The sequence below is a fragment of the Argentina anserina genome, chromosome 6, assembly GCF_933775445.1.
Source record: "Argentina anserina chromosome 6, drPotAnse1.1, whole genome shotgun sequence".
Taxonomy (NCBI): Eukaryota; Viridiplantae; Streptophyta; class Magnoliopsida; order Rosales; family Rosaceae; genus Argentina; species Argentina anserina.
In genome coordinates, this window is record NC_065877.1 from 27061507 (window position 1) to 27086914 (window position 25408).

Consider the following 25408-nt stretch of genomic DNA (forward strand, 5'->3'; position numbering starts at 1 on the left):
AAGTTGTAATTTTCTATATCTATGGTCTTAACTAAGAAAACTTGGCATAATATCTACCATTAAAGAATCGGCAAAGGCCGGTGTTCGTGTTTCCCATATACCAACTGACTCCGGCCTAATTACCCTTCCCCAGATAGTCAAAGATCGACCTCGACTATTCCAGTATTCTCTCTCAAGTTCCACAACCCGGCGAAAGCACCATCCACGAATGATCGAATCAGGTCATTAATCCAAGTCACAAGTGTAAACCCTTGACACAAAAACTGCGCAAGTCATCTTCCGAGTTAACATGATCCCACCGGCCTAGATAGATTATCCTGAATCGATGGCAGTTGAATGTACTCGCCGGCAGCTACTGTAGTCTGCATCACAAAATGTGAGAGCGAGACTGCTCATTGTTTTTCTGGAATACGTACAACTGTTATATGGATATCAACAATCAAGAAATCATGTATGCCTGTGACCCTGTGAGTGTTTGGTACAGCACTACAACCTCAGCCCACGGGTTTCTTCCGTGGAAAACGTTATAAATGAATTCAAGGGCGCCACAATAAGAGTATATACAAAAAAACACCTGGTAGGTGGTGGTGCCCAATGTTAACAAGCACCATTTGGCGTCTCATCAGGCTCTTATAATCTTTAAGAGGAAGGAAGTTATTGATGTAATTTCACATGTTTAACACTGCGGATAAACTTATATGATGAGATTGTGGAGAGATGGCCGAGGGGCTCGATCTGAATATATATAGATGATTGCAAAGTTTATCTTACATATATTTAGCTCGTAAATGTTCAGCACATGTCCTGTAAAGCAGATCATGTAGCATATATGTTTGCTCGCTTTGTTACTAATTTTTCGCACTTTAAAGCGTTTAATTAGATAAGATTCATGCTATCATTCAATATGCCCTCGATGTGGATTACTGAACACATGCCTTATCTATAGCACAAATTCAGGTTTTATGTCCCCCGTTGCAATATAAACTCACTAAACTAAATGAGCGTAGGTTTGAGCGTCCCAGGGTTCTAAACCCTTTCAAAACAATACAATGAGAGAGAGAGAGCACCAAAGCCCAATTCTGTTGGGTAGGACCGTAGGACCCTATATATATACGGGTCATATTTACATGCAAGATCCGGCTCTCTTATTGGACCGGAGTCTAAAGCCCTCGGGTTGTTCTCCGAAAATATAGGGTTTAAGCTGACGTGTCTGTTACTATGTATCATTACTTCAGGTCTTCGGCTAACCCGACTAGCTTTCTTGGAGCCTCTTTACTTGCCCTCCGAGACCAGATTGCTACCTGAAAACTCAGAGCACTATAACTATCATATGTGCCGGAGCCTGGAGGTGATAAAACGTGCCAGTGAATATTGTACGTACGGGAACTATCATCAGCTTTCATTAATCAGTCATGAGAATTTTAACAACCGAGATTAGGTGAATAACAAATCATTAACTAATCTGTTGAATCTCAATTCACTCATGCATTCTGTAATCTGTATTCTGTAATTATTTTTAATCAGCAATCACTATTAAGAAGTAGGTAATATACATTCAACGAGGACGAATATAAATTAACGTTTAATAAGTCAATAACTATCATCCATTCATATAAGCTATATACAATTTCATAATTTACACAAGTATTCTTTAGTTTGAAGTCACAATATATATTTCCATAAAATCTAATTCAATCTTGACATGTCATGCTGGTCGAACTTTGAACTTGTTTCATTATTTATCTCTTTAATTAGTTAATGTTTGTGCGTGACTGGGTGTGATGAAGTAATATTTGTTATGCTAATTTCGTCATGTAATCTTTGTTATCTTGTAATATAGATCTTAGGGCCGGGAGGCATCTCAAACAAATAGTACTATGCATTGCTGATGCATCCATGATATAAAAAAAATACTAGTCACTCTTTAAACTATCACAAACTTGACAATTTATTTCTTCAAGTTTCAATTTCAACTAAATACTCCTTATACTTTTCAAATTCGAGCAATCTGGTCATTCTGTCATCTTTCCATCCAATTTGAGTGTTAAGTTTTTTTTGGGTAAATAGAAATGAGATAGACTTAACACCCAAATTTGATGGGAAAATGACGGAATGACCAGATTGCTCGAATTTGAAAAGTATAAAGAGTGATCAGTCGAAATTGAAACTTGAAGGAGTAAACTGTCGAGTTTGTAAAACTGTGAAGAGTGACCAGTATCTTATCCTAAAAAAAATTAAGCCCACTTTGTTAATCTTATACTTAGTTAATTGTCCTAATCCACTTCGTTTGACCTGTAGTTCATTGTCCTAATCACTAGCTATATACAATGAAGGATTAATTCCCTTGCTTCTGTTGTTTTGCTTAATCACTGTGAGGCTATACATATACCTTTAAAACCCTTTTGCAGGCATTTTAGTTCTATCTTATCAAGGCATTACGCAGCTAACATTAATCTGGCTATGATGCTGTAGAAAAAAAACAATCAATAGCTTCAAATGTGAGCTAGGTAGGTACGCAAGTTTGTATCATCATCTGTATATAGTGTCGTATCACCTCATTTAGGCCGGTTGGGCTCCATTTGATTAAGCTCAATGATGCTCTCATAGTTTATCTCAAAGTTTCGTGCTTTACTAAGAGATTCATGGTATCCGGAAATTACGATGCATGCCTCACCGCAAATGCAACTCCCTGCCTTCATTCAACCAGACCTCCTGTGTAGACTATGGGTTTGTGTTTGCCCTTTTCTCGCTCTGGAGAAAAATGAGAAAGAGTCGACGGAGCTGCAATCGGACGTGGTGCATATTTTGGTGTTAGGGTGAAAATGTGAATTATTATGTGTATGGAATCCACTTGATAATATTTAAGAGGTATGACTACTATATATCAGAGTATACAAGATTTGAAGAACCAGAGTGACATCTTCAAAGATATCACATTATAAAATAGGGTTAATTTTCTTAATCAACTAAACCTATCTTCATAATTGGCAGTATCATATCCTATTCCAGAAACAGACAACAATAAGCTTAAACAATACTACGTAGCTAGCTAGCACAATATATTGGGGATCGAATATCAGAATTATTGAAGAAGTGACTGGATTCCATCATGCTATGTAATCCCTACAAATCAATTTAGCTATATTTTTGTTTTATTTCCCAGACATGCCAAGGCAGCTAGCTTTAACATCCCAGCTGATATTCTGCCACAATTAAAAACATCATAGCTGACATCTCTGATGTACCCATCTCTTGCTTGTATTGTGCGATATAGACATATAGTACATAGTTTCTTTGTACCTCTTCTTTTTAAAAAATGATTAGTTTTGATTCCAAAACTAGGTAAAGAAGTGCTCCCAATTGGTACCTCATGCATTTACCTACCAGGCTACCAGTTACTACGTACATTACTAATTGATTCGAAGGTAAACTAAAACAAAGTTGATGTCCTGATATTTGACCACATAGGCACATACGTAAATTAAATTACTTGAGGTACTTAATAAAAATAAATCCAAATGCGGTGTCGTGCAACTCCTACTTAGCTTGTAATTAGTGCCAACTGCATGTACCCTAATTTCTGCTGACCTTTCATCAGCCAGAGTTAATCCATATCTATGTGTAGAGTACCAAACTTTGCCAGAAGATTCCCACTTTATCCCAAGAACATTACCTACAAAGCATAAGCTTATAGATTTATGGCTTTCGTAGTTTCGTTTAAGATATCTGAAGCTCAGAACACCTTAAACTATTTATATATATATGCATTGCTGGGAAAGAAGATTGTACATAATTTACTTCATTCATTGGAGCTAGCTCTTAGAGCTAGAATACAGATTATTTCAATTATAGATAAAATAATTCTCTTGACGTACAAATGAAACAAGAAAAGGAAATCCGCATTTCTTATTTCTGAAAATGATGATTTAGCTTGATCCTCATGATGAAAGATGGCTCTAAAAGTAAATGGTTCTGGGCCGATCCGATCCGGGAATAGAGGGGTAGCTCGAAAGAGAAACTCCCATCGGAATTGCGAACGTAGTCTCCATGAAGATCCTCTGCTGGAACGTTTCAAAGGTCGCACCGGCATCCATGAGGTCCTTCATGATTTTATTGTAAGACTCTTTGAGCTTCTTCAACATGTTTAAGTACTTGAGCTTCAGCCACCTGAGTCTGATTTTTCTGAACATCCTAACTAGCATGACGGCTCGCGGCGGCTTCTTGCCTCCGAGACGAGCCATTGGGAGCTTCCGGCGACGGAGAGAGACCCGGTAACGTGAAACCCGGCGATCTGGGTTTGTTAGCGGACGGGTTTGCCGATCGAGCTCATCACGATTTTGAGCCATGCTTGTGAAGGGGTGATGCGGAAGAGAGTAGGGGGATATGTTTTAGAAGGGAGAAAGTTGATTTAAATGGGAGCAAAAAGCATCAATCTCTTGGTGGGGTATGCGGTTCTTGGGTTTCTCAGCCGCTGGATCTGATGACCGCAGGCAGTTTGAAGTTAATGCAAACAGAAAAGGACACCTTCCGCATCTACAACATGCAAACTTACCAAACTATCATGTGACATATTTTGCACTATACCCATAAACTGATATACTCTTCGATGATACTTCAAACGTGGAGTTCTTTTTTCTCTTATGGATAACTCCATTAGGCAATTCACCTTATCAGCCGAATCCTATAACGACCAACGATTGTTAAGTTAGGCAGGAGCTAGCTCTACTAAAAATTACGAGAACAAACTATTATTCTATTACAAATTACAAACGAAAACGAAAATGAAAATCCGAAAATTACATCAAAAAGTAAAATACGAAATTATAATCTTTTGAAGATAAAACTTCTAAGCTCATACCACAATATACCAAAACATCTGAATTATTAAGTTTGACGCTTCAATAACGCAGTAAATAATGTCAATATATTATCGGCACATGCAAAAAATGTTACTCCCTCAATATCACATTAGAGATTAGCCCAAATACCTAATCCACTCCCCTCTCGTCCCATAGAACAATTAGAACTTGATTTGCAAAAGTAATTAGAGGAGCCAGTACGTGCCACCGGGTGGCTGGCCAAATCAAAATGTCATGGACTGTACAGCTACTTATTAACATTATTAGTATGTATGTATCAATTGAAAAACTATTTTCATAAACTTCGTTTAGACAAAAAAATATTCATAAATGTTAGAATTTTTCATGCTTCTTTTTAATGAGATTAGGGGAAAACAAAATGTACAAACTAAAAAGTATCGACGCCTGAGAGATTCGAACTCTCGCGGGGAAACCCCATGTACTTAGCAGGCACACGCCTTAACCACTCGGCCAAAGCGTCAATTTTAACGAGTGTTCCTTTATTGTAATATATATACCTACGATAGAGTAGCTTAGTTCTCACGCTAATTAGCTTAGCTATTACGCACGCGTTCCAGTTAGCTTCGTCTTTACAAGTATTAGGTCTTCAACTTTCCCCAATCCAATTCGGATTTAATCCCTCACCGTCTATAAGTACCTCACCACTCTCATCAACTCCCATCACCTTTATTCACAGTCACTCAAATTTCAAGAAAACCTCTCTCTTCCCCAATTCTCTCGAAGTAGGGTTTCTCTGCTCATACCCATTCCCCCAAATCCAATTAGGGTTTCTATGGATTCCAAATTCAACGCCCAATCCGCTTCCTACCACGCCAACCAGGCCGGCAAACTTACGATCTCGGAGGCGGCGCCGATCTTCGAGCAACTCCTCACCGCTTTCCCGACCGCCGCCAAGTACTGGACTCAGTACGCCAAGGCCCAGATGGCGGCGAACAACTACGAGGCCACCGGGAACTTGTTCCCCAGGTGTTTGATGAAATGCCTCGACATCCCACTGTGGCAGACCTACCTCGATTTCATCAAGAAAGCCAACAACGGCCGGGAGGGTCAAGATTTGATCAGGAAGGCGTTTGAATTCGCGGTGGATAATGTCGGCGATGATATCAGGTCTGGGCCTGTGTGGGTGGACTACATTAGCTTCTTGAAGGCTGGGAATCAGATGGTTGCGATGCGAAAAGCGTACCAGAAGGCCATAATGAGTCGTAATCACAGCACGGACCAGCTTTGGAGTGAGTACCAGAGTTTCGAAAGGACCTACAACAAGGACCTTGCGAAAAGCCTGTTGAATGAGTTTTCGCAGAAGTTTAATGCCGCCAAGAATGTATATTGGGAGAGGAGTCATATTGTGAAGGGCATTGACTTCGGCATGCAGGCTGTGCCGCCGAGTGGTGATTTGAGGGAGGAAGGGCAGTGGATGGCGTGGAAGAAGCTGTTGGCTTTCGAGATGGAGAATCGGCAGAGGGTGGACATTGCGTGGTGCAACAAGCGAATTCGGTTGGCGTATGAGCAGTGTCTGATGTGTCTGTCCTATTACCCTGATATATGGTATGATTACGCAATGTGGCTTGTGAAATGTGGCTCCCTGGGTGCTGCGGCGAGTGTGTTTGAGAGGGCTTTGCAGGCTCTTCCTGAGTCGGAGATGCTGAGGTTTGCGTATGCGGAGCTGGAAGAATCCCGAGGAGGAATACAGGCTGCAAAGAAGATATATGAGGCCATTTTGGGAAATGGTGGTGCTACCACTTTATCTGGACTTGCTCAGATACAGTTTCTTCGATTCTTAAGGAGGACTGAAGGTACTAAAGCTGCTCACAGCTACTTTTTAGAAGCGAGAAAATCCCAGAATTGTACTTCTAATGTATATGTTGCTTATGCCAACATGGCCTTGTGTCTTGATAAAAAAATGAAACTTGCACACAATGTGTTTGAAGCTGGGATGAAACTGTTTATGCATGACCCTGAGTACATTCTTGAGTATGTAGATTATTTGATTCGTTTGAATGATGATATAAATGCTAGAGCCTTGTTTGAGAGGGTATTATGCTCGATGCCCGCTGATAAATCGGTTGACATATGGAACCGATTTGTCAAGTTTGAGCAAATTTATGGAAACTTGGCCAGTATGATGAAGGTCGAGCAAAGAAGAAGGGAAGCACTTTCTAGTATAGGTGGTGAAGAGCAATCTTCGTCTTTTAAAAGTTCATTGCAGGATGTTGTATCACGATATAGTTACAGGAATCTTTCTCCCTGCTCTGTGAAGGATTTGGATCATTTAACCCGCGAAGAGTCCCTATTAAGAAATATGAATAGGAAGATCCTTAGTTCCTCCTCCTCTGTTCCTGCTGAAGCCAAACCAGCTGTGGTACCAGATTCATCAGCAGCAGTAGCTTATCCAGCTACTTATCAGACCACACCTAAGACAGCAGTTGTTCCAAACCCAGGGCTACAAAGCCAAACACCCATGTCTGGAAGTGTTAAAACCTCAAGATCGCTAGTAGGTGGAAATCCAAAGTTCGACGAGGTACTGAAGACCACACCTGCTTTGGTAGCATTCCTGACAAATATGCCCGGGCAAGTTGGGGGTCCAACCCCAGATGTGGATGTTGTGTTATCATTTGTTTTGCAAAGTGACATACCAATCAACACGAGCAGAAAAAGGAAAGCTGATCAAAATGATGAGGATGTCAAGCCCCAGCCTCAGCCAGAATTCCCAGTAGATATTTTCAAGGCGCGACAGATGCAGAAGAGGCATCATGGTACTGGTTCTCAAATAGGATCTGCCTCCTACGGGAGTTCTAGTTCTAGTTCTGGTGGTTACACTGTAGTAACTCGTAACACCATCTGAATTTAAGTTCGGAGTCTCAAAAACAAAAATGTAAATTCATTGTTTTCTCACTTCCTGATCATTTGCAGATCAGTTTCATATGTACAGAGACCATTTACTTAATGAATTCTCTATTCTTTTAAAGATATCTCTCGAGCATTTTCTATTTTCCAGTTTACTGTCATCAATTTCTCTTTTCGTGTTATTTTCCTCTTTGTTTGTGTTTGATATGGTTAAGCTCCTTTATGTTTATCAAGAATTCACTGTCAGAAGCCGACTTAGTAATTTGGTTATAGCAAATCTATTAAATTTCCCCATGATAGAATGATTCTACGAGCCATTTGGTTCTTTAATTGTCATGAAAAATTATTACCCTGAAAAATGAAACAAGTTGTCTGTGGTGTTCAAAAATTTAATTTCGTTAACTACCCACGTAGGTCGGTAAGGAAAAATAAAGTGAAATGAACTCGCATCAGTGGATTTCTGGCCAAAACATTTCTGTGAATCCTACATTCCTACTCAATCTTAAGTGGTCTAATTCTACTTGATCAAACTCCGAGAATAATTTTTTTTTTCATTAATATATTTGTCTAAATGTCTCATCCCAGTATAGCTACCATCCGTCGTCCTGCAATTTGTATGTTCCTCTATAGGGGGGATTGCAGTTATTTCCATCCCAAAAATAAAAATGTAAGCAGTTGAAAGAGTTATACCCGTTGTGACCATAAGAAAGAGTCACTATAATAAGAGTTATTCTTTTTAAGAAATAAACAAGAGTTATTATGTCATAGAAAAAACAAACAAGACACTCCGATTTTCATTTTCTATTTTCATAATATAGAAAAATTGTAAAAAAAAAAAAAAACTTTAAATGTGTTACCTGACTTACCTCCCAACTATGCATCGTTATAAGCAAATTTCGCATTGACATCCATCTTTTTAGTTCCGATGTTCTTTTGCGCAATAAAATCCAGTCATTGAGCTTTTGGAGTCACTGGGGCTCTACATTATGGTCATGTACAGTTCTATAAACAATAAGTGATTCTGAAACTTTGTTAGGCTTTCAATTTTCAACAAATGATGCCAGGATAACATGACAGTATCCCGATCTTAAAACAAATCTGAAAGGTCCTAGCTCTTTCATACCTGATCAAAGAGGAGTAATGTCTAAATCTCATCGAATGAACTTCCGATAAACTAGCAATTTCTTGTCTATAATGGCAACAGTGCATTCCAAAGATGCAATCGTTCAAGCAACAATGTGGCAAATCATGTGTTGAATCTTTCAAGCTTCAACCTTACAGCAGTGCAACATATGCAAATAAATACCGCCTGCACCGATCACATTCTTTCCCCAAAACCACATTTTTAATTACACAAGGGGCAGCTAAATTAAATTTGCAGAAAAGCAAAGCCAATGCTCAATCCAAGCATAATTATCCTTCATTCCCCACTGTACAACTCACATAGACGCTGAATACCCAGAACTAGTACTGCTCCACCTAACAGCAACTGGACTCCTCACAAGGTGACTTCCATCGCTCCACTCAATCGTCCCGTATCTCTCCCCGTTTTCATACCCAGCACCTTTGGCAAATGTAACCTCATAACTCTGAGTCTGATTTGCTTCACTGAAAACCAGCTTACTTGGCTCAAAACTGATTTCAACACCCGCCGGAGCATCCACATTAACCTCATAAACTGCATCAGCAACACTCCCAACATTCGTCGCAACTCTCTTGTACTTCACCAACTCCCGGCCAGGCTTAAACACCACTGCAAAAGACGGATAATTCAAATCACCAGGGCTGGCTAAACTGTTTTTAGCACATACATCATCCCCAGCTAACTCTCTAGTGAAAACAGCTATCTGCCTAGGACCATAACCAATCGAGCACATGAATGCAACATAGTCTTTCACATCGATATCATACACCAACCCGGGATTAAGTGCCCTGTTAGGATCAACATGCCCAGCTCCATGAACAAAAGGCGTCGAGTCTCCCCCATTCGCAAGATCCTTAATTTTGCTCCCTGAATTGTCCACAGTATAAGCTGTTGTCACCAATGCAGACTTAATAGCAGCAGGTGACCATTTTGGATAGGCTTTTCGCAGCAGAGCGGCAATGCCGCTAACATGCGGGCAGGACATTGATGTGCCCGAAATGATATTGAACTCAACTCGTCTCGGATCAATGTCCAAATCAGTAGGCGAAGAAGCACCAGTCCAAGCAGCTAGAATGTTCACTCCCGGAGCAATCACATCGGGTTTCAGTATCTCCGGAGTCAGCGAATTCGGACCCATGCTCGAAAACGATGCTACTTTTGGCGACGGTGGAGAAGTCCCGATCACAGTTCCCCGGAATTTGATCGTGGCCGTCGGATGTTCCCCAACTTTGATGTAACTCCTTATCTGATCAGCAGCCATTTGACCCACCATTGTTGCTGGAATAAGGTGAGAGTCAGCAAGAAGCTCCTCACCGCTCTCTTCAGTGTTTGCCATTATCATCCCGATTCCACCGGCGAGCTTCACGGCGCTTCCTTTGGCGACTCTGGCGTTACCTCCCCTGTCACACACGACGATCTTGCCTTGTACTTTCGACGGCTGCAGAGCTCCGGAGTAGCATAACCTGCTGCCGCAGTCTCCGCCGTAGACTAATGGGAGCTTGTCGTCCGTTAGCTCCTCGCCGGAGTACAACGACACGCCGTTGAAGACTCTGCCGTCGCCTAAGACAACGTCGGCCGGGAACTCCCTGTCGAGAGTGGAAGCTCCGACTGTGAGGATCCATGGAGCGATGTTGGTGGCGGTGAACTTTCCGGGACCTGAGTTTCCGGCGGAGGCCGAGAGAAGAACGCCGTGCTGCGCCGCGCCGAAGCCTCCAATGGCGATGGAGTCGATGTCGTACGGCGGAGCGCCGCCGCTTGCGCCGACGGAGAGCGAGATGATGTGGACTCCGTCGGCGATGGCCTGGTCCATGGCGGCGAGAATATCGGAGTCGAAGCAGCCGAAAGTCCAGCAGATTTTATAGGCCGCGATTCTGGCTTTGCTGGCCATGCCTCTGGCCTCGCCGGAAGCGTACCCGTAGAAGCTGGCGTTGGAAACCCTAGAGCCGCCGGCGGTGGAGGCCGTGTGGGTGCCGTGGCCTGCTGTGTCTCTCGGCGATCTGGCTTCGTTGGACTCGTTCATTGGTTTTCCGAGGTTGGATTCATAGCCGCTGAAATAAGCCCTAGCTCCGACGATCTTCCGGTTGCAAGCGGACGCCGGAAAGTCGCCGGAGGTGACGCATTTGCCTTTCCATGATTTCGGGACGGGGCCCAGGCCAGTGTCCGAGAAACTCGGGCGCTCGGGCCAAATCCCGGTGTCGAGGACTCCGATGATGACGTCATCCGCGTAGTCGGAGTTGGACCAGATGCCGAAGTTATCGGCGAGGCCCATGAAGTCGTAGGTACGCGTGGTGTGGAGGTGGCGGGGCATGTCGGGGACGACGGAGAGAATCGCGGGGTGGGAGTGGAGCGCGTGAGCTTGGGCGGGGGAGAGCGTGGCGGAGAAGCCATGGAGGGCGCGTGAATAGGTGTAGAGGAGCTTGGTGGGGTGAGGGGAGGGAGGGAGGGAGAGGAGGATGGAGGTGTACCAGCGGCGGTGGGAGGAGAACAGGGCAGGCTTGGAGGATTTCGACACGTGGACGATGAAAGTCCGGGGAGGGTCGTCGGATTGGTCAGCTGAGAGAGCTGCAGGGACAGAGCAGAGGACAAGGAGGAAGAAAAAGAAGAAGAAGAGGGAAGGAGATGAAAGAGCCATGAGAGGTTACTAGAAGTGGGAGAAACAAAAGGGGGTGAAAGAAGAGTGAAGTGTCTGGCCAATCCAGGAGCTGGGTTTTAAAGATGGAAGAGATTTGGGGCAATCTGTACACGTATGATGGACAGGTTCATCTGAACGACAATTGGACAAAAGAGGGTTTGGGAAGATCTGAAATTTAGGTGATGGGTTTCTTGTAGTATTGGGATTTCAGAAGCTGATCTGATCTGGAAACCAAGGTCGTGGAGGCATAAGCGACCACAGTGTATATTCAGTTTATGTCGGGTGTTGCAAGTTTGCTACCAATGGATATACGACAGAGGAATCAATGAGTCTTCAGGGAGAAAACGACAGGGATTTGGAGGATCAAACTGCTCAGTGGTCCACTGGTCCATGTATGTTGATAGTACACAGTAGAAGTATTAGCGATGATGATGAGCAGCCATTTGGCTATGGCCAATCCTACAATGGAAAATCAATATATCAGGGCTGTCTTTGGCAGCTCGGTTAAAAAAAAAAAATTTATGTTGATTTCTGAAAATAAAATATTGATAAATAAAATAATTGATTGTTTGATAAACTGATTTATATAAGTGACTGTTAATGACAAAAATAATGATAAAACATTTGGTATACTCAAACTGTCTTATATTTTTAATTTATCAAATGACTAATTTGGACATGTAAGATAATTTTAGATAAACTCAAACTGTCTTATACTTTACCAAATCTCCACCTAAATGAATTATAAAAAAAACTTATGAGAAACCTCCACCCCAATTGTTGGGATTCGTACAATATACAATGAAATCTCCACTTACAAAAACTTCTCACTACCAACTGATTTTGATCGGAATTTACAGTTTCCATATTAATCACATCTTTCTCTTTGCCGAGCATATTTCTACGTTGCCTTTCCAACTCTATTACATAGAGATATATGTCTCCATTTATTGCAAACCACAAAAGCATTAAGAATAATGAACAATTTTAAAAAGTACTAAAATTATGACTTGAGCATTTACCTGATCTTTATTAGTGGATGAGATTTTGATGACAATGCCAGTCCTTTCAGTAGGCAAATTACTAATATTGTTGTACATAATGCCGATGTTTGATATAATTGAAAATAATTAAGCAAAGCAATCTCAAAGAGTTGCCTAAAGACAAAATGAATTTATTCAACCCATAAAAGTAAAAAATCTAAGACTCCTACCATTTCCAACCCTCATTCACTACGGCTAATAGACTCTGTACAGCTAAGGATCCTACTGAGCATATGTCTTATCAATATGAACCCAACCAGGACACTCATTTAGGGTCATGATGCAATAGGCATATAAACATTTCTCTTTTTTGTCAAGGATAGTAGAGTATATATGCATGGACTTTAATTCTACTATTATCTTTAAAAGACGAATTGTCATCTCCCTAGGAAAACAAATGGTCAAAACCTACATTCTACTTGATGAACAATTAAGTAAAAATGTGATAAGAGTGTATAGATGAGACTGAACAAATCTGTTAATGTCAGAAAAAAAAAAGCAGCAGAGAAACTTAACTTAGTGATGATTCAGCAAAAATGCAATCCTCAACGAAATTCCTTTTATGCAAGATTATAGATGGGCAGATTATGATCTTATCCTTACATGTCAAGATTATAGAGACACAATTAAATGAATGTTGAATTGTTCTTAATTGTAAACTCTTACATGGGATGGCAAAAAGTCTGAACCGAAAACATATTATAAAATCACTTACTCATTGTATTTCTAATGTTATGAAATCAGTATATTACTATCTTCATACCTGAAACCAGGGTGTACCAAAATGTCGTAAATTGATGTAGTAACCCATCATAGAGATCGTAGTATCCAACATCTTCTGTCGTATCTGTAATATCAATTTGAAAGAACTAGCAAAGCAACATAGCACTACTTCAACAGAATAATAGAGTTTCTACCTATTTATCTAAAGAAGCCTACGAATTGGCTGCGGAGTTTGGGAAACCTCTCTCATATGATGTTGCAACAAAGAAGACGCATGTACCAGAAAAACAACTGAGTGAGTAATGGTAACTGAACGTGCCAGTACTCTCAAAAGCCATGGCAAACGAATTTGACATTCAGTTAATCAGTTTTCATGTTTTGTAACACTAAAATTTAAGATTATGGTGGTAGTCACTATAGGAACATTCAAACATATAGGCCATGTTATCAACCACACACGTACACAATTAACAATTGAGAAATCAGTCATGAATTGCCAGTTATAATGATTGGTACTTCCATATATACCTTCATCATCAGACGAATCAAAAACACATACAATAACCATGAAAGCATCATATGAACCTATCTCTATTAGAAGAGTTAAAGAAATTTACACAAAAACACATACAACAGCCATGACAACAGCATATGAATGTTATACCTAATACACTTTACACCACACAGCAATGTCACAAACTCACAGAAAAAATCACAAACTCACAATTTAACACAAAAATAAAATTAAACTGGACGGTTTTGTCACCCTTTTACCCTCATGGCCTCACCCGGTCAACCCTACAAGGTATCAGACCAAAACCAAAAAAAAAAATACAAGGGGATTCCAATTTTCAATTTCCAAGTCCCAACTCCACCTTAGGTCGTCCAGAATCAGAAAACTAACCCACAACATTAGTTCTTCATAAGTTCATATAAACTCCCAAACCCCAACTATTCCTTCCAAGTCTGAAACAAACACTCTCTCAGTCTAAATGCATCAATAGTAGGCTATCTACCTGAAGAAGTCCTCGAAAAAATCATTCGCTACTTGCCCCCAAAAGCCATAGTCAAATGCGCCCTTGTCTCAAATGCCCCCAAAAGAAATTTACACAAACAACATATGAATCCGTCAGAATATGCGATCATGCCACCCTAAAGCAATCTAACCAAAACAAACATTCTCTAGTTTCTAGTTCTAACCAATTTTGTGTTTCATTGATACACATTTCATAACAAACTTCAAATCATAACATCATACCACTAATCCCAAATTACATACAACCCAGATCAAATTGAAGCCAAATTACAACGGAATTAAAGAAATTTGAAACTAATATTGCTAAATTACTATCGTTTAATCAAACTCCCAAAACACGGGCTTGATTTTAATTCTTGCACCCAAAATCGTGATCGATGTTGAAGATGTGTTGCTTTGGATTCTTGAACTCGGAATCGTGATTGATGATTGACGAAGCAGTCAGAAAGATTGTTAGGGAGAGCTTGTGACACCGTTCAGGGAGAGAGAGAGGGGGAGAGAGAGAGAGAGAGAGAGAGAGAGAGAGAGAGAGAGAGAGAGAGAGAGAGAGAGAGAGTGAATAGCGGCGTAGAAGAGAGGGTGAAGACGAGGGTTTCAGTGGCGATTTCCCGTAATTCATCAAAGCAAATAAGGGTAGGAACTTGTATTACGAAAAATTCATTTAACTACAGTAAACTCCGCTACAATGCTGAGAGGGCTTCTGCTTCTAAAATGAGCTAAGGAGGAGCTTCTCCTTTTCGAGCTTTAAAGTACTGGCTTCTTCAAGCTAGAGATGATAAGCTAATTTACCAAACGGTTGGCAACAACTTAACTTATAATCAGTTATGTCAAAAGCCTTACCAAACATGGCCCATATATTTCTTCAATCATATGCAACTTTGTGCCTGCTCTGTGCTTCATTATCTTTTAATTTTTTTAGCTTCATGGTGTCTCAATCTCTAGTCTTGCTCTTATGATTAGGGGATGGTTAGTCGGACTCAACTGTGCCAGTTTTGGTTTACATTTTGAGTAAATGATACAAACAGTATATGATTTTTCTTCCATTCTAACTTTTCATATCTCACTTTTCAATAATATCACGATGGTGTCTCACTTTTGAAAGTATATATCAAAATGATATCTAAAACTAATGGCTCTGTTAAAGTTAACACTTTTTTTTTACAAACTTTAGGTAATCCTATCACCTACCAGACACTTCCTGAAAAAAGAACTAGCCTTCAATATGCCAAAAATTTTCACCTAACGACCTCATGTCTATGGTTACTTAGACTTGGCGAAATCACTGCTGACTTAACCAAGAAATAGAGGTGGCAAATGGTCCCAAAAGCCTAAGCCTCGCCCGGACCAGACACATTAAAAATCGGCCCGGCACGGCTCGAGATCGAGCCCGTTATTTTAATGGGCCGGGCCGGACCGAGATACTTTGATGCATGGGCCCAATCCAGTTTTTAGCTCAAAACGGCCCGGGCACGATAAATTTATGGGCCAGCCCGTTAAACACAAAAATTTATATTATTTATATCAATATTTAAACAATTATCATTATTAAACTTGAATATTATACTTTTTAAATTAAAATCTCTTGATTATTTTATTATTTTAACTACAATATTTCACAAATATTATCAGAATAGTGAAGAAAACATCATTGTTTTGACATACGAAATGTTTTAAAAATAAAATTATGAAATGTGTTGTAGTATTTTATTTATTTTACTATTCTAAAGATTTATATAAAATAAATATTTAAAATATTAATATTTTTTATTTTAATTGTTTCATATAATGCTAATGGGTTGGGCCGGCCCGCTTCTTGGCCTGGGCTGGGGCTGTGGGTCGGGCCGAACTTAATATTTAAGCAAATGAGTCGGCCCGAGCATGGCACAAGTACGGTTTGGCCGTTTTAAAATGGACCGGGATGGCCCGTTTTCCACCTTTACCAGGAAAGTGTTTAGATAGACTGTTAGAAATACCAAAACTAAAATTAACAAAAGTAATAAGCTTAAACCAACAACACTTAAGATCCACTCTTAGGCGGTAATCCGCCACCTGGGGACTTAAGGGTATAAATAAAAAGACGGTGTTATGGGCTCACAATATAGTTTATTTATTTAAATATTAATACATACTAAATCCATATCCTCAACTCTGAAAGTTGTTTATCTACTCATAACTAAAATAAATACAACTTACTTGTATTACAAGCACTCCACACCGGATTACAGCAGTAGGAAACTTCACAAAATATTTCTCACACTCAGATATAGTATACACTTACACTTTTCTCACACTATACTAAAACTTAACTTCTCTCTAAAGGGGGGGGGATAGAACTTCACTCTCAAGCTCTTGATTATTTTATGATTCCTTCCACAAGAAGAGTGAGCTCCCTTTTATAAGCTCCGGACTCCAACTACATTTAAAACTTATTCAAAAATAATTGGACAATAATGAATCTTATCTTGATAACTTTACTTTTATCAAAGCAAAGTTATGTGTCTTCATGCGTCGACAACATTTTTATTAAAGCAAAGTTGAGTGTCTTCTTGCGTTAGCAGCTTCTCAGTTCTCCATTTGATTTATTATGTTGAGATGAGCTTCGTCATCAAAATCAAATGAATCATCTGATCCAAAATCTTCTAGAACTGATTTGAGATCCGAATCATATATATGAACTTTTTCCTCATGCTTTATTTTTTTCTAGCCAAGTAGTTGTGGCCAAAGTGCAGTCAATTTCTTTTCTTATTAAGGACTTAAAGAAATCACAATTATGAGGGAGAGGATGGTCATAATAAGTAACCATAATATTTTCTCCGCTTGCTATGAGACTTGCACTATGAAAGCACACTTGTCACTTATCAATAGCTTTTTCAGTACACAAGAACTGATAATTTTTAGGTCTGGCTTCTTTTTTATTGGATAAAAGGAGTCAACTTTGTGGCATACGCATGATCTTCACTTGTTTATGAGCGAAACAAGCTGTGCTACCAGCTATGGCGGATCTAACCGATGCTCAGGATATTAAGAGGTTTTTGGTCCTCTATTAGAGTTTCTTGAAGAGTTTCAACATCTCTTCTGACATAATATATTCTTCTCTGTACTTGATAAATGGTATCCCAGTATCATGGACTAGTTCTAATAAGCTTATTTCTAAAATTCTCTAGCTTTCTTAATTTTTTTCTTTTCTTCTTGCAATTCTTTATAAGTTATTTTCCAAAATGCTAAATAGCTAAGTCGAGTATTAACTGATTCAATAGTTTCAGATAAAAAATAAATGTTTACCTTTAAGTACAAAGGTTAGATCTTAGCTGCATAATATCAAAATAAACAAACATAATTATGGGTCACTACGCTCCGTTTAACGGTGTTAACGGTTCCATATATCAAAGTGATATAAGGTTTCAAACTTGAGATACCCTTTTGATATTTATGAAACTTGAGATACTAAGTTTAGAATGGGGAAAAGTGAGATACTCTTTGTATCATTATCCCTTAACTCTATTATTCATTTGGCATTGTAGAAATTAATCTTGTTATAATCGATGACATGGTATTGAAAGTCAGTCCGTAACGAGCTTGCCGCAAAATTAACTTCTAGTAATGTTGCGGCATCTACCAACTAGATTCGGATTGCATGTTTAACATGTTTATGGTTCTAGATGCGAGCCGAGAATTTGTTTTTCACTCGGGCTAAGCTATGGCGGTGTTTGTAGTTAGAGATTTATAGGTGTTCTTTGAGGTGGATTTTTCCCATCTTTTTGAGGAAATGATAGTTATATTAACTAGGTAGGATGCACGTACATCATAAGTTGTTTTGAACTTAAAAAAATATATAGTGACAGAGCCACCCATAACAAGCATCAAACATATGACAAACACCTTCATTATGGATTACACAAAAAAAAGAGATTTAAACTACCAATTACAAACCGAACATTCAATTAAACCCCTATAGAAAATATCATTGTCGCCTAAGGATCTCCATGGTGTACAACAAATAATATCCATAGTAGAACAGAAGGATTCACACCCAGTAACAAAGGTAAGAGTAAGAGATTTAAGCAATCTCTTTACTCTTATTAGTAAGACTAATTGTTACTCCACCTGCAATTCTAAGAGAAACACACAACGGAACGGGACCCTGACTTCGTAGTCTTATTGGTCTTCTTATTTTGACATCCCAAAGGCCTACAAACTTTCAGTTTCAAAGGAATGATAGGCTCATCCATCTCTGTATCAGAGCCCTCAAACCCCATTGAAAGGATTGGACTTGATTTCCCTCCAGAGACTTTCCCACCATCCAGATGATCATGAACCGGCCTAATCCCTTCAGCCAAACCCATACTAGCAAGCCCAGCGGCCCATTTAATCCCCAAGCTACAGACCGACTTAGTCAACCCTAACCCAACACCCCTATCGGTCCACCCTAGTTTGAAACTAGGGTTTTTGGCTGAGAAAACCGGAGTAGAAACATAGTCTGATGGCACCTCTCCGATTTTCCCCTATTGCACCCTTGTTGCAACCGACGGCGGATTAGGTTCTATGACTGCTGACCCTAGTGAGTCTCCCATCACTGGCCCCGGCAATCCAACCAAATTAGCATCCTCCACAAAACTGGACAACACGAATTCCTCCGGCGTTACCGTTGCCAAAACAAAGCCTTTGTCACAAGCACCTTCGCCATGCCCCAAAAAACACTTAGAGTAGATGCCATGACACTTTTTGTGATGAATTTTCAACAAAACTGAAAATTCCGGCGAAAAGTTAAACCATCGGCGGGCCAAGATCCTCCGACAAACATCATGAACAATCCAAACCCGTTGTATCAGATCCTTAGGGTTCACCACCTTCGAATCCACCTCCACAAACACACCAAGTTCAGCCCCGAGTCGGTTGAGAGTTTCCTCCTTATAGATATTGATCCTTAAACCCTTCACAGCTACCTAGAGCTCTAAATGATTGAGCGCCGCCACATTCAACGGACTAAGTCCATCATAATCTGTCAGCACTATCATTTGGTAACTTAGTAGTTTATGTGAACTGGAGAATAAGCTATATTTTCCGTGACGACAATCAGGTTGGTGATGCTCATGCTAATGTTGGCGTTTTGTGAGATGTTATTTAGTGGGATTGTACTCAATCTACATCTTATATATAGTGAGCCACTTTAGTAGGGATCATTTAGATATTCATAATTTTAGGTATTGTCTTCTAATTACAAAATAAGGAAAATTGTGTAGTTTGCTAATCCTACTTCTATTATGTTGTACCAATGTTTCATTAAATAAAATTTCACTTTCTTGTAGAGGTGGATTCATGATTCAATGTCTAGGTGGTCTTGAAAAATCTTAATTAAAAAATACATCGCTATGTCGATACTAAATAAAACGTATATTATATATAAATTTTTGACATTTGGAAAAATTAAGAACCATCTTAAACTCCGTCTAATATATAGCTAATGAGAAAAACATTTTCTGAAAACTACTTATAAAATAATTTCATTTTAGGTATTGAATAAGGCTACTAAGACAAACACAAGAGGAATCTACTATTAATAACTTACTATGATTTACAGAATTAGAGCTAACCTAAAAAACTAAGGCTAAATCCTAAACGGTTTTAATCAGCCACAAAAGAGGGGGAAGCCTATTGTCCAATTTGGATGATTGTGGGTAGAAAAATTTCTAGCATTGAGAAATAAAGAACTAAAAAAAAAAAGATGAGAGAATGTTAGAACTTGGAGTCAAACTGTAGGGGGGTAGAAGTTAGTAATCACACTTAACTAAGCTGACCAAATATTTAATTATCTATACTAACAAATATATTTCCAACATCTCAGTTGGGCATGAGCCCTACCAACCCATAGGCTACATCCGCGTCTGCTTGCTTGGCCGAGTCTTTTTAAGAAAAAGTACAAACATGAGATTAAGCCATAAGTTTCCAGGTTACGTCATATCTACTAGTTTACATTTTGAAGTTCAGCTTTATACGAATTTATAGTGGCTGAAACTTCTTGTGATAAAGAGAAATTGCCGAACAAGAGCTTTCTATGTTACGTGAACAAAGGGGAAGATTCCGTGGTAGATTACATTTTAGATTTTGTTTAGTGTATCTAACCTTACACAGCTTAATTGGAAAACTGTAACAGCCAGTTACTACTTACTACGTCATTCAAGGCTAGCCAAAGCAGCGAAGCAGCATCTTGCACATTTGTTATGTGAAAATGACTATGGATACAATTTGGCAATTTGGCAATTTGGCATGGTACGACCACAATTTTCAATATCGGAAGTTCGAAACATATAACTATATGAACTTATGAAGGTTTCCTTTTAAGATAATGTAGGTAGCAAAAGATTATCTCATGAATCATGATGCAAAGTCTTCACAGCCAGCAAACCCAAAAAAAATTCAAAATAACGAAAAAGAACGACGCCTGAGAGATTCGAACTCTCGCGGGGAAACCCCATGTACTTAGCAGGCACACGCCTTAACCACTCGGCCAAAGCGTCATCTGTTGATACCTTCCACAAATAATGATTATATCTACTGTTGGAGAAGAACTTCATTAACCACCATAACAAGAAGCTCATGGCCTGAAATGTGAAGAACTCATGCATTACTCGTCATAAAACAAAGTGTTTTTTTTTTGGGTACATTGATGGTTTAGGGTACAACTGTAAGCCATGATGATCAAGTGATCAACTCCTTTAGGTTACTGCACTTGATTGCTTCAAGATCCAATGGCTGGGAACATTGACGACGTACGTCAGAAGCATCAAGATGGGGAGTTTCGAGACTGGCTGTTTCAATCTTGTAACTATAATCGTCCCATTGGTATATATCTTGGTGTAAGTAAAACTTGCTTTAGGTTAGCAAATCCAATGAGTCGAAAATGGTTTATGTTGTAACAGAATAACAGAATCTGAGATCTAAGATCTGAAGGGAAGGACATATAGTGATATAGAAAGCATATATGCTGTTGACAATATGCTAAAATCAACAAAATGCAAGCGCAGCTCTTTTAGGCAACTAAAATAGTTAAATCTGTGTTCCGGATGCAGTTCGTGGAGATTTTTTCAAAGATTGATCAACTCTAGAGACAGATTCATAATCCGAACCACTTAATGAAGGAAGATTCATGTAAGAGATCGGGAGTGTCCTCGACGTGATTTTCAAACGAACTGAATCTTTTGGAGGCAACCGGAGGAGGATTTCCAACATACGGGCTTCCGGCAACTGTGATATCCGATCCATTGGGTCGATTTCTAGTGTTGAAAAACTAAGCCTTGAAAGGGTGCATCAAATCAAAGAGCTATGCTCGGGTTTATAATGGCCCTATTGGGCCTGCATACTATTTCTCCTAAGAAATAATGCCATCCTTGTATTAACTATTTAACTTGACACACACCGAATTATCATTGGGAGAAAAAAAAATGATGAACAAACTTAACTTTTGTCTTCTATTTTGGTGTAGATTCCTATATAGAGCTGTAGAGTGTACACTAGCTTTAGCCAAACCACACCCAGTCACCCAAATCGTTAAAAGATTGATATTCTATGCTTCCCCAGAAATCAATCATATATTGAGATATATGAAGACAAGCAAGAATGCATCATGTGGCCAATTTTATACACAACATATTAGGGATTTAGGGATCAATGATTGAGTACATATAACATAAAACACAAGTGAAAGACAATTATCTTATTCAGTATTGGATTAGGTAAAGAGATATTTCAATTAAGGAAGCTAGGTAGCTAGGTAGCTCGGCGGGTACATAACTGGTGGAAGAATTTTGTAATTAGATGCAGATATGCCTCTTAACTTATTAGATAGCTGGGTTGTATTTGTTCCTGTTCTTTCTAGGAAGTTGGCCATCATTTCCAAAGAAAAAGACACTCCATTTCCTTATACTATATTTGCTTTCAACCTAGTTGGTGATCATAACTAGTATTTTGACCTCCTCCAATCTAGCGCTAATTAACTCAAAGATATAAATACTACATGCTTATTAGGAAGATATGGGTCGTCACGGAAAATAAATCGTTCATTATATAACTGACTTCTGATTTGAGTCGTGTTTTATGTGCAACTGTATATGTTTGAGGTTTAATATTAAACTGATTAGGCCTATAGACCAATTCTCCAATTGGGAATATATCCTGTGTCACTTTTCTGAAAAATGGGGATATATCAATGATTGAGTTAGCTAGGGATATGGTGGATGGGCGGGTCTTTTTGGTCGAACATGGGGTTATGAACGATGTCTCATTCATTATTGAAGCAACTGCAGGGCCAACTGGTTGTTATGTAAATTTGTCCATGCCACTTCATGGATGCACTGAACTGATGCACAAGATCCAATGCTCCATAACATAATCTTCATATTCTTCATCAGTTTGGCAGAGATTCACAGAGGAAGTAGCAGTGCTTTGAAGCCTGTCTGTCTATTCCATTCCAATACCGCTATCTTAGTTGTCACTGCAGTGTTCTGCCACAATTGAGTTATGAAGACGTCTTTCCATTTCTGGGATCCCAGCGGGAGTTTGTCTATGGTGCAGCGCTGCATACCATATATATTGAATTAGACGGTGGATAGAGAGTGTTTTGAAATGCACGTGAGGTATGTGAAATGTATGGCCGGTGAATTAGGAACGCTGTACGCATATAGTGCTGCACCATAGAATTTTCAATCCACCAAAAATAGAGTTAGAAAAGTAAGAAACATTTATGCTTACATAGGCTTTTTGAGTCACTTCATCAAGCATATAACTTCCTTGACAATCAAGTTACTGAACATGTGAATCTGACTTGATAAGATAAACTCATATAGTGAAAGTTAATGAGTATGATTGATTTTAACAAGCATTGAAACGAAGGTCTAAATAGAAAAGGCTTTCATTATCGAATTTAGAGTTTATAGTGTAACATCAAAACTTCCATTGTCGAGAAATTTTATTGAGCGTGCACAAATAAACCATAATTGAAATTACACCAACTAACTAAAGATCAAAATTTTAACCAAGTTCTACAGAATCTTACACCCTTCATTTCATTATTAACATTACCAGAGGTCATGAGTTATGACAAATATAAGATGTTAATGAAAGAGAAAGCTACCTTTCAGAAAGTAAAATTAAACTTCTGTACGTATCCGATTACTAAGTACAGCTAAATTAGGCATCTAACCTCAACTAATTTCTTTTTTGGTCACCCTTCTGGGTTCTTATTTTTCATCAATTGAGATTTTGTAACTTGCCATTGTAACTTTCCCAAGTTTCACTTCCATATTCTTTTTTCTCACTCTACGCCAGTCAGAGCAGGAAAGCAACTCCCGGATCTAGTAAGCCCCGGGCGGCCACCTATCCTCACCGGACTACTCGGAGTAGAATTCGAACCCCTAGGAGAGTCCAAACTGCGCCGGAGAATCTGTCTCATGGCAGATATCAAATGAATGGTAGGGTTCAAAGGAGGTCCTGATGCCTTAAACTTCTTGCAGAAGTTCATATGAGTAGCCATAGCTTCTTCGGTGCTAAGTAGCCTCTCAGACCTCACAATCTCATCTTTGATAGCCTCAGAACACAACCCGCAAATCCAATGGCCCATATTTCTCTCCCGGACATGTACAATATAGGCTGGGGTGCACTCCTCTGTTAGCCCACAGCAGTCGCACTTTGCAGACTCAATCTCTGATTGAGGATTGAGCTTTGGCGCTGCTGCTTGGCTTTCTTGGGCTGATAGACCTCCCATAGGGTCACTGATTATAGTTGCAGACGTTGCCAATAACCCTGAAAATGATAACAAAGCCATCAATTACATGAAGAAACTGGAACAGGGTTTTCTCTATTTATGGTTCTTAATGTTGGCAAAGACAAAAAAAGACTTATGCTACATGTATGTAAATTTTGTAGTTTCGCAGATTTCACAATCCAAAGAAACAAATTTTGGAACAGATGACCTGGAAATCACACGTACCAAGCTGCCTGTTCCAGTTTCACAGTTGATTTTCTGAAATTTCTATCTAACAGAAAAGTGAGAACAGAGCAAGACAATTTTGAATAGACGATAACTAAAAGCTTTGAATTATTACCAGTAGAAGCAGATAAAAATGAATCTCAGTACTTCGATTTCTTTCTACTTCTTCTGTGAATTGGGCTTTCCTTCGGTTGGTCCTTTATCGTTCTTTTTCCCCGGCTCCTTCTTCAACCTTCTCTTCCTCCGTAAAGAAAATGTCAAACATCAAAACCATTTCGGAGAACTGAACTGATATACTTCAACCTCAGCTTTCCAAACAAGCACCCTCTCTTTCTCGAACTCGGAAAAGCCAAGCTAAGCTCTTTCCTGAGCAAGACTCGTACTTCGATCCTTCTTTGAGTTGTTTCTCTGTTTTGATGCTTCTTGCAGAAACCCAGATCTTTTTATGAGCAAAAAAGGGGGAGAGAGTTTGGTTTAGGGTTGGTTTTCTTTTTTGGTTTGTGCTGGTTCTCCTCCACCGAGATCTTATATGGAATAGTTATGCTGTTAGAGAGAGAGATGCAGAAGAAGAAGAAGAAGACAGAGGCCAAGTTTCTAGAGAGAGACCCAATGATTGAAGGTTTCAAGGGAAAGCCGAATTATATTTTCCACGTCAGCAGCATTGGCTGTCAGAGATAGATTTCTGACCGTTGATTATTTGGATTGCCAGCTAAGCATTATCGTGTTTTCAGACTTCTTTTTACCCAATATGTTCTGTTTGGACTGGAATAAATTTTTTTTCCAATGTTTAGTTATATACCCACCAATCGGTGCCACCCACGTGTGAATCAACGTGTAAGGCATAATTTGTTTTTTTATATTTGTTTCTTTTTGTTATGCCATGGACTTCACAAGTCTTTGTTTTTTTTGGCCAAGAAATTTCTATAATTTAATAAGTTTAATAAATTAAATATTTGTCACATTTTATATTTTACAATTAAAAGTAATTTTATCTATCGCATTTCAAATTTAATCAATATATCATTTAACTCTCGACAATTTTTTCTATTCCGTCAAACGTATTTGTTATCTCATTAACATGACAAACATTTAATGTTAAAATGACAAAAATACCTCATTAGAAA

At 39.2% G+C, this 25408-nt stretch overlaps 4 protein-coding genes and 2 non-coding genes across 7 annotated transcripts; 1 reads left to right on the forward strand and 5 right to left on the reverse strand.

The window, feature by feature from the left end:
- Positions 1-3789: 3789 nt before the first annotated feature.
- On the reverse strand, positions 3790-4363 carry LOC126800095 (uncharacterized). Its single transcript, XM_050527378.1, has one exon. It carries the CDS (start codon positions 4344-4346, stop codon positions 3957-3959), a length of 390 nt encoding a protein of 129 aa, XP_050383335.1. The 5' UTR covers positions 4347-4363; the 3' UTR covers positions 3790-3956.
- An 895-nt stretch (positions 4364-5258) lies between these two features.
- TRNAS-GCU (transfer RNA serine (anticodon GCU)) lies at positions 5259-5340 on the reverse strand. Its single transcript has one exon. It is a non-coding gene; the product is annotated as a tRNA-Ser (tRNA).
- A 166-nt stretch (positions 5341-5506) lies between these two features.
- LOC126799031 (cleavage stimulation factor subunit 77-like) lies at positions 5507-7755 on the forward strand. The gene has a single exon (XM_050526141.1). The coding sequence runs from the start codon at positions 5653-5655 to the stop codon at positions 7720-7722; it is 2070 nt and encodes a 689-aa protein (XP_050382098.1). The 5' UTR covers positions 5507-5652; the 3' UTR covers positions 7723-7755.
- A 1231-nt stretch (positions 7756-8986) lies between these two features.
- On the reverse strand, positions 8987-11868 carry LOC126797858 (subtilisin-like protease SBT1.4). Its single transcript, XM_050524598.1, has one exon. The coding sequence runs from the start codon at positions 11498-11500 to the stop codon at positions 9164-9166; it is 2337 nt and encodes a 778-aa protein (XP_050380555.1). The 5' UTR covers positions 11501-11868; the 3' UTR covers positions 8987-9163.
- Positions 11869-20735: 8867 nt separating this feature from the next.
- On the reverse strand, positions 20736-20817 carry TRNAS-GCU (transfer RNA serine (anticodon GCU)). The gene has a single exon. It is a non-coding gene; the product is annotated as a tRNA-Ser (tRNA).
- A 2429-nt stretch (positions 20818-23246) lies between these two features.
- LOC126799573 (uncharacterized) lies at positions 23247-24859 on the reverse strand. 2 transcript variants are annotated; one of them, XM_050526801.1, is made up of 2 exons: positions 24400-24859; positions 23247-24097 (listed from the first exon to the last, which is right to left on the reverse strand). In XM_050526801.1, the coding sequence occupies exon 2, from the start codon at positions 24057-24059 to the stop codon at positions 23610-23612; it is 450 nt and encodes a 149-aa protein (XP_050382758.1). In that variant the 5' UTR covers positions 24060-24097; positions 24400-24859; the 3' UTR covers positions 23247-23609. The 2 variants fall into 2 exon arrangements, with proteins under 2 accessions (XP_050382758.1, XP_050382760.1); XM_050526803.1 differs by lacking the exon at positions 24400-24859 and adding an exon at positions 24285-24392.
- Between the last annotated feature and the right edge of the window lie 549 nt (positions 24860-25408).

Coding starts and splice junctions, on each gene's coding strand:
- LOC126797858 (XM_050524598.1), bottom strand. CDS start 11,500: ATGGCTCTTTCATCTCCTTCCCTCTTCTTCTTCTTTTTCTTCCTCCTT.
- LOC126800095 (XM_050527378.1), bottom strand. CDS start 4,346: ATGGCTCAAAATCGTGATGAGCTCGATCGGCAAACCCGTCCGCTAACA.
- LOC126799031 (XM_050526141.1), top strand. CDS start 5,653: ATGGATTCCAAATTCAACGCCCAATCCGCTTCCTACCACGCCAACCAG.
- LOC126799573 (XM_050526801.1), bottom strand. CDS start 24,059: ATGGGAGGTCTATCAGCCCAAGAAAGCCAAGCAGCAGCGCCAAAGCTC.